Source organism: Macrobrachium rosenbergii, chromosome 56 (genome assembly GCF_040412425.1).
Source record: "Macrobrachium rosenbergii isolate ZJJX-2024 chromosome 56, ASM4041242v1, whole genome shotgun sequence".
Classification (NCBI taxonomy): domain Eukaryota; kingdom Metazoa; phylum Arthropoda; class Malacostraca; order Decapoda; family Palaemonidae; genus Macrobrachium; species Macrobrachium rosenbergii.
In genome coordinates, this window is record NC_089796.1 from 28,264,094 (window position 1) to 28,273,719 (window position 9,626).

Consider the following 9,626-nt stretch of genomic DNA (forward strand, 5'->3'; position numbering starts at 1 on the left):
ATCCACAGTCTTCAGTTGCAGCATCAACATCATCATCATTCATTGTTGGTCAGAGTCCTTCAGCATCCACAGCACATGCAAGCATGTCTGCTGAAAACAGCCATGCTCCACCTGCAAAGCGTCTTCTGTTTCCTTTGCTTGAAGACACTTTTCGGGCAAAGAAACAAAAAGCAGAATTGGCTTTCTGGGAAGCCAAAATAGCTGCAGCTGAAGCTGAAAGAGCTGCAGCTGATGCTAAAAGGAAAGCATTTGAACTGGAGGCCGAGTATAAAAGCCTTCTAATAAGTCAGTTACGGGCATCTTTACCCAAATAATTAATGCCTATTGTCTTTCCCACTCTTTCTCCTTTATCCACTCCTCCCCAATCATCCATCACCACCCTCTATTCTTTCATCCTTCTTTTCCCCTTCCTCCACCGAGATTGCAGACTGAAATAATGACTTCCGCAATTGCAGAGGTGCCCAGCTCAGGTATATTTTGCCCTATCTAGGAACCATTTACTTGTCTAATTGTAGTATTAAGAATAAGAAAAAATAAAACCTCATATATTTGTCATTTCATTTCATTTTCATTTTGACATTTCCAGTGCTTGAATATTATCACTGGCTACGAATATACTTTAAAGAAAATTTACTTTAATGAAAGTGATTAAATATTGTATTGTGCATGAAGAGTACAGCACTTGGTTCACTAAAGCTGTAACTTCTGATAGTACAGGCAATATAATAACCGAGGACTGCTGTACTGTACTTGGGACAGTTACAAAAGATGGATATATTTAATTGGAAACCCATCACTCAGTTGTAATAATGAAATCAAGATAGCTTACAAAGTGCCATCCATTTGTTATAGCAGCCAACTTCTATACACCAAAAGTTTGAAATAAAGAAGGGAAGAAGGTATATATCAAACTCAAGTGTAGAAATGTATATGTATTGATCTATGACTTAAAAGATGATACAGAGTCGTTTTCCTTTCCATAGAGGAGTCCACCAGGCCAAATACCAGTCCAGTTCAGAGGGGTTCTGTGATGTACAAGGAAGAGGCAATATAGTTCTCTCTTGCTTGCTGATAGTGGGAGCAATAGCCATTCCCGTTAAGTTGGTCCTCCATCCAACATTTTAGTCGTCAATCCTGCAAACAAGAATAAAATATCTGTAGCTATAGTGCATTTAGTTTAATAAAACTATATTATCTTACACTACCGTGAACTGTATGAGGGGGGAAAAATGTGTCCTAATGTTAGAGTTAAGTTCTTCAAAGAACCTCTAAATTGGAACATAAAACAAGTACAGTGTTTAATATGTGGGATTATTTAATTGGTTGTCTTTGGATGGCCAGTAATTATACAGGTTTAATTTACACTACCTTTGATATTTTACAGTGGTTTACATACTCGTGTATAAACTCTTGCCCCAAAGAGTTTGTGGAATAAAAGGGACAAAGATAAAAGAGGGAATATGGAAATACAACAATTTGTGCCAATGAGAAATATCCGATTTTGAGTGCTTTTATCATATTTTTCACTGATATTATTTATTGAAGTGTGATTATGAACTACAATGACATGCTTCACTTCTTGTTATGGTTCAGAGTAGCTACACATTAAGTTGTAGGTCCTGAATAACCACTTGTTCCCTGCAACGTAAAAACACCATACAATACAATGACATGCAACAAAAGTTAACACCTATTGTGTACTTACATGAAGTGGTTTCGGAGAATATTTTCCCTGAAAAGTGCACCATCTGGAACTGGTTCTCCTTGCGCAGTCTGGAACACTTCATCACGATTATGGTCATCAACATCCTCTTCATGTTCATTTTCATCTTCGATTGGGATGTTCCGTTCTTTGCATATATTATGCATGATGCCACATGCCATGATGATCTTGGCTGCCTTTTGAGGGTTGACTCTTATTTCGCCATGGAGAACCTGAAATCTTCTTTTCAGCTGACCTATTCCTCTTTCCACGACACTTCGCGTTTTCTTGTGAGCCCTGTGAACAATATTGAAATTATTCAATTAGTCTTCTTGTTGCTAATGGCATACCTTCATATGTTTTAGGTATGATTTTACATTGAGGCCAACATAAGTTACATTAAATTATTTTGCTTAGATTATAATTACTGCTTTATTTTAAAAATTTTCTCTATACACTATTCAGGCAAATGAGCCATTACATAAGTATAAACAAAAGTAAATATAAGCACCACAGAAAAACTAAGTCTCAATTTGATGTTAACCTTAAATATATACTATGTAACTATACATTACCTGTTATAAGCTTCTTGATGTTGTCCCTCAGGCCTTAGGTAAGGGGTCAACAACCAGCGTTTACATGGGTACCCACTATCCCCTAACAAGTAGCATCCAGCAGGTACTCGGTTCTGTTCAAATCCTCGCCAAACTCCACTTTCACGGAAAATTCTTGAGTCATGAACAGATCCTGGCCACTTTGCAACAATGTTCCTCACTAGGTAATTAGCATCAAAAACAACTTGTACATTGATGCTGTGAAAGATTTTTCTATTGATGTAAACTTCTTCAAAATCTTTTGGAGCAACAGTTTTGATATGGGTGCCATCAATCACACCCACTACACCGGGGAATCCAGCAATTTGTGAAAAGTCAGCTTGTATTCTTTGAATTTCCACGGGATTGGTTGGGAACTTCACAAATCTTTGGATCATCCGTGGAACTGTAAGAGCATCAACAGACTGTGTAATTATTCTGCTAATTATGGGCTGAGAGAGGCCAAAGTCATAACCATTGCAGAGTTGCATTTTGCCTGTTGCAAAATATCTCAAAGTAAGCGCCACTTTCATCTCTGGTGTTACGGCATGACTCCTCTGTGTACGGTTGGCAATCGCCTCTCTGATCAAGTCAGTCACATACATGAGGCCATTTTGATCAACTCTATATCTTTTTCTAAAGTCACTGTCGTCATACACATTGAATATATCCAGTCTTGGACGAAAATTCCTCGGGCGGCGAATGCGGTGTTCTTGTTCGTCTGCCATGTTTACAGTCTGTGACTACCGCTATGAGAAACTCCTAAGTAGTTAGGAGACCTCTCCACCACTCGTAAATCTCGGCCCGAGATATGAGTACTCATAGCGCGTAAGAGGCTTCGTAAAATTCTCTTAAGAATTTTCACAACTTTAAGAGTGTTTTAATGATTTAAGAGTACTCTTAAGGATTTGCGAGCTTTGATAAATATGGGCCCAGGTAGACAAGCAGGAAGGTAGGTAGAGAAGCTAGCAGTGAGGGGGACAGACAGGAGGGCTGACAGAACTACAAGCAATTTATTTACGGACAAACAGCCTATTCTTCAGGAGCGTAATATTGCAAGGGAGCCAGCTTCTCATAATGAGAAGAAATTATTTCCAGCTACAGTTTCAGCTTTTTGGTCTTGCAGGAGAGGAGGCAGCATTTTTAAAAACACATGTCGTCGGTCTTTATTTATTTATTATTATTATTATTATTATTATTATTATTATTATTATTATTATTATTATTATTATTATTATTATTATTATTATTATTATGCACTGACTTTGTTTTCAGATTTCCGTACGGCGGGCTACGCAGATCTACCAGGTTCCAATGAAAGAAGTTGAAGAGACAGGTAAGAAGATACCATTGAAAGTGATTGAAGTGGGCTATATTACACATATCAAGCTGTTACTAAAATCAGTTACTTATTCCACAGCCTTGCTCGTCCATCTCAAAACAGGATAAACAAATATTATTCTGAAGTTTTATGTAAAAAAATTGCCTTCTTACCAGGATTCATGTATCCAATAACCTTCGGGTACATAACTGTTAGTAACGCTCTCTAAAACTTGAACAGGAATTCTGCATTCTAATATCATAGACACAACAAGGTATAACTTAGCTTATGCCGAAGTATTTCAGCCAAAAAGAGCAAAGTTTTCCAAAAAATAATTTTTTAAAGAGAAATTTCCGAATAGACCACCCAGTTATAGAAAAAAAAAATCCCACCAGATTTTTGAAGACCGCAGCGCAACGCAAAGAGCATCATAAATTATTTTGTCCTACTCAACTTCTTGCCTATGAGAACCAGTTATTGCCTCAAAGTAGAAAATCAAGAAAGTCAATGAACCTCATTCTTAGTCTTCGTCTTTTGAACAACAAAATCACCCACTTTATCACGAGGAAAATATCCATGACCCTCAACAAATCCAGCGGAGCCATTTGTTCCCCATTTCTTGTTCCCATTCCTCTGTCCTCTTGTTAAGAAAAAAAATATGACTGGCGCAGTTCTACAGAGAAAGATTTAGAAACGATGACGGCAAAATAATATTTAACACATAAAGCTACTGTCCCCCGCCAGCAATGTCCATTCCGTTGGCCCCTTGGGCAAAGTAACCTTTATCATTTCATCATTGCATGCTAACCCTAAGCAATTCCTATACGAGTTCAAGATACTCTTCATAAAATTGGGTGCTACAGGCGTTCCTGCATGTTTACCAATTTCCCCAGCATAGGCTCGCACCCATTGCAGACCCTCCAGGATTCATTTTTTGTTATTGCAGACACAAATTGCAAACTTGTTTATCATCTTGTTCTCCCGAACAACCAGCACACCACGTACAAATTGACTCAATCAGCAACAGCGTAACCTCCAGCAGGTGCACTTCTTGATTGCTGTGTAATTCTGCACAGTCCAATCCTTACCCTTGTTCCTGGGCATATTCTGCACAGGATAGGGTATCATTTCCTTTCCGTGCAATTGCTTGCATGGCCAACACACTCTAACGAGTTCCTATGAGTGGTTCAGCCTCTGTCTTCTAGAAACTCGGCAAAATGTAAGCAAATGAGGAAGATGCCGCCATTGCACATGGAGAACGAACGGGCTTAGAGGAGCAGATTTGCTAGGATATATGGAAGCAGCTAAGAGGGAAGCCAGGGAGCTGAGGGCATAGCAGAGAGAAAGAAAAAGAGGAGAAAAACCGAGGAGAGAGAGAGAGAGAGAGAGAGAGAGAGCATGAGTTACCTATGGGAAAGCTGAGACAAGAGGAGAAAGAAAAAGAGTGTCAGCATGCATTAGCACTGTCTCAGCAAACAGCTAACACTCCTTTTCCCCAACCCTGGGGCCACTGCCTCTGACATCTCCACTATCACCCAGCTCATCCCACCATGGGACGACGTGGATTCTATGAAGTGGGTAGGCGATGTGGAGATCATATTTGGACAGTACGACATGATGAACACCCAGAAGGCCATGATCCTGGCTAAATACATGAAGGAGAAAGGAAGGGATGTCCTTCAAGCCCTGGGAGAAGCCCACCGAGGAGACCTCTCAGCAGTCAGGAGTGCTTTGGTTGAGGCCTACAAGTTCTGCCCCAAGTATTGGTGCCAGCAGTGGCACTGACTCCCAAGGTTGCTGAGCAATCCTGGTCTGACTGGACCTTTAAGCAGACACAAGCATTCAGCCTCTGGCTAGAGGCCCTGAAGTGTGTAACTCACTCGCAGACCTTCAGAATCAAATAATGGTTGAGGATTTCTGGAATTATGTCCCGGAGACACTCACCTTATACGTTACCGAAAAACAGCCAGCCACTTTCCATGAGTGCTGCCAACTGGTTGATGCTTTCTAGCTCTCTCGGCCCTATTCACTCTCCCGTCCTATAACCCCTTCTACGGCCTCCAAACCATTGGCCAGACCCAAGCAAAATCACTCCTCTCCTACCATATGCAAATACTGCATGAAAACCAGCCACTCAGAAGCAGACTGCCAGACCAAGAAGGCAGCACTAATGGCTGCCCCATCCAAGTCTAACCCCATGGTTACACCTCCTTGCAGGGACTTTAGCAACACAACCTGTGAGACCTGCTGCATCAAGGGACACACCAAGTACTGGTGCCAGTTCCCCTATAAATCCACTGCACAGCCCTTGTCTTTATCTTCCATATTCGTCACCACTCTAGCCATGTCACGGGAATGACCAGGCCTTGAGCAAATCACTGTCACTTCCCCTGAAGTCTGTGCTCCCCCACAGCATGTACAAGCTCTTGAAGACACTGGGGCAGAGCTCTCCTTGGTAGTATGGGGCCAAGTTCCCACTAGTGTCCAAATCAGCCAAGACAAATGAGTCACTATCCAGTGGGGTGATAGTGTCAAAAGGGACATCCTTACTATCCTGCTGAGGTTGACCACACCTCACATAAACCAGCACTGGCATTTAGGTGTGGTGAATGCCACTGGACCGGGCTGTGACATCCTCCTAGTCCAAGACCTCCTAAAGGGGCCTCAGAGTGTACCCCTCCGATTCACGGCTGCCTGCTACCCTGAACCAGAGGACCCTTCTGTTCAAATTGAGCAAGTGCTGAGAATCCTGCTATCCAGGCAGAAACGAACATTAGGAGGAGCAAGGAGAAGCAGCACTCTCCCCACAAGGGGCCCTTCCTGACCCCTCCTCACTCCTAGCCTCTGGCTCAGACAGCCCTCTGCCAGAGCCAGAAGACACTGCACTGATACCAGGATCTGCTGATATGGTCTATGAACAAGACAGAGTCTCTGTTACGGAACCTGTCAGCATACATACAATCAACCTTGGCGGCTCCCCAGATTCGTAACCTGAGGATCCGTTCTGGCCTCCAATTCCAGTGTCAGTTTTGAATGAAGAGGATCAGCTCATTTCACCGAGCATGAAGAAGGAAGTATCACAACTGGTCCAGAAACAGGCCTGACTAACAATGATTCGCCAGTCACAGAACCTTTCTTTGAAGCCGACGACCCTATTCCAGTAACAGAACTCAGCCTTTTCCCAAGGGACCTTGTAAATCTAGTTCCAGAGTCGGTGCTACCAGCTTCATAAATAACCTCAGGCACCTCGGCACCTTCACCAAGAGAACCCTTACCTAATGCCACTATTGACACAATAGTGAAAATTAGTGCCAAACTATCCCAGGCAAATTTTCCTGCTAATTTCCACCAAAGGGTTGATCCAGCCTTAGCCCATATGCAGTCATAGCACTGTTGAACACAGGTGCAACCGCAACCAGTGTAGGTGTACTGCCAGGTACACATCTCAATATACCTTCTCAAATTCCCTAGGATGCGATTAATTCTGTGGCACTTACAGTAGAAGATCTTGTTAAGATTTCTGTTGAATCTATGACAGAACTTGGGCACACAACCTCTCTGAGGAGAAGTCGCCATCTTAAATCAGTAATGGCGACTCCAGCACCTCTCACCTGAAGTAACTGGAAGGCTGAACGCAACAAAGACATAGACATCTAGGGCTACAACTGGAAGGTCGAGCACATCAAACACCTTCAGAACTACAAGTGGAAGGTCAAGCGCCTCAAGCACTTACAATAATATCAGATGTGCTCTCTTGGCACTGGTGCTCAGCACATGGTACCATGTACATACAATCCATAAGCCACAGAGTGTAAGTTAGCATGGTTATGAACCACTCTTGGGTTCATCATGTTCTTTTAAAAGCAGAAATTGGGCAGACAAAGGAGGAAGGCACAAACAAAACCAAAAGGTGGGCTTAAAACTAATTTATTTACAAAATTTACGGTTTATAAAAATGAGCCAGGTTAAAAAAAATACAATACAAAGATGAGTCAGCAGAAATAATGCATACACAAAAGTATCAGTAACAGAAATAAAGCCAAAGCAATAAACATTGTAAATAACATGAGCAGCACAATAAACATTACATGAGCAAATCAATAAATATTTCATGAGCAGCATAATAAATTACGTTAAACAGTCAGTAAACAAATAAACATATGACCTCAGTAATTATAATAACCACAGCAGGGTTTTAAACACAACCAGAATAGGGTTAACAATTACAATCACAACAGACCAAACTGTGGTAATTACACCGGCCAGCTACCAAAACTGAAACAACCGCAGAAATCATTGAAAATATCAACACGGGCAAGCTGCCACGAAAGACACATGTTGCCAACAGGGATGAAGCCACACACAGACGAACTCAGGGGACTTGTCAAGACAGCCACTTGCTGCCAACGGATTAAGCCACACACAGAAAAACTCAGGGGACTTGTTGAGACAGCCACTTGCTGTCAATGGGAACGAAGCCACACACTGATGAGGTTGCTCCAAAGGAGTGGATCCAGAAAAAAGTCATCCATCCAAAATGGACTCTTAGGTAATCATACCTGCTGCTGTTCCAAAACTGACTCCTAGGTAAGCATACCTGCTGCTGCTACCCAACTGCTGAATCCTTGCTGCTACGAACCTGACTGATGAAGTCAGACACCATCCGACAGACCTCAACTCACCCAAACAAAAAACAAGGACAGGATAACAGGTATAACAACCATACCAAGGGCACAATTGGCAAATGATTGTCCCAGCTAAACAGCTGCTAAACCTGACACCCAGGTTGTACGAAAATCTTACAACAGGCCTTGGTGGTTCCCAACTTTACAACCTGAGGACCGGTCTTGGCCACCTGTTTATATGTTTTTGTAGCAATTTTGATTTGATTTTCTTGAACTTTCACTTATTATTATGATGTAAGATTTTGGTTATGCAGTAAATAATTTTTCCAGGCACAGTTAACATATTTAAAAGCTTTAATAATTTCATATTTGATTTAACGCATGTTCATCCTCTTTGCTCCACTAGGTTGGCTTATTTCATCTTAAAATATCAGAATATTTCACTGCTTTGCACTTGTTGCCTCATTGGCAGAATCCTGCAAAGTAAACCCTTACAGCATTTCGAGTTTGAATTCAAACAGTTGAGTAAATATCCAAGCAGCAGCTTAAATATTCAAGTTGTTAGAACATAGGCTTCAAAATTTCATTGTTGTATGAGGTTTAAGGATGATAGATCTAGTTTAGTTGGCTCCAGCCCTTACCTGCAGAGCTTCCATCTTGTTCAAGGATGAAATCTCTGCTAAAACGGGGATTACAGCCTTATACCAACTAAGCAATCTGATAAATTAATTAAAATTTCGAAAGATGTATCTAAAATTTGAGCAAAACATGGTGCAACTTCCCATGTGGTCACCACACCTTGAAATCTCAACCCCTAGCCCCCACCATACCCTATCCAGTAAACTCTGGTGAGGGCCTTTAATTCTAGATACCACCAGATTCTACCAGACGAGTCGAGACAGAGCCAGTTAGCCCTGCCCATGGACAGGTCGGCAAAGACCCGAACACAGTAGCTGATGACCCAAGTGGAGGCAAACTGTGATGAACTCTACCCTCACAGTTGTTCAGCCCACCTCCAACACCTTTGAGCAGTGCGAGCTACCTGTTGTCTCAGACTAACATCCACAGGAGTTGGTCATACCTGCTCACCGCTCTGTTTCATCTCTGGCGCCGACGGAGTTGTGGTGTCATTTTCATCCTTCAGCCTCTATGAAGCCCAACCAGTGAGGCCATATCTTGGAACTTCACACAACTTCCAGCCTGTTGGAGTTTCATCTGTTTTCAACTGCTCTTATTACCAAGTCAAGTACATGTCTGTTTGGAAGTCCCTTGTTTTCCCACAAAAACCTATTCTATTGGAAACCAATTCCTTATCCCTCTCACCCATCCACCTACCCTCTCAGCATCCTATTACCTCCGTTACCCAACATCCTATTCTCCTATGT

At 41.9% G+C, this 9,626-nt stretch overlaps 1 protein-coding gene across 1 annotated transcript; it reads right to left on the reverse strand.

The window, feature by feature from the left end:
• Positions 1 to 828: 828 nt before the first annotated feature.
• Positions 829 to 3,228, reverse strand: LOC136836582 (putative nuclease HARBI1). Its single transcript, XM_067101040.1, has 3 exons — positions 2,278 to 3,228; positions 1,706 to 1,999; positions 829 to 1,134 (listed from the first exon to the last, which is right to left on the reverse strand). The coding sequence occupies exons 1-3, from the start codon at positions 3,021 to 3,023 to the stop codon at positions 1,122 to 1,124; spliced, it is 1,053 nt and encodes a 350-aa protein (XP_066957141.1). The 5' UTR covers positions 3,024 to 3,228; the 3' UTR covers positions 829 to 1,121.
• Positions 3,229 to 9,626: the final 6,398 nt, after the last annotated feature.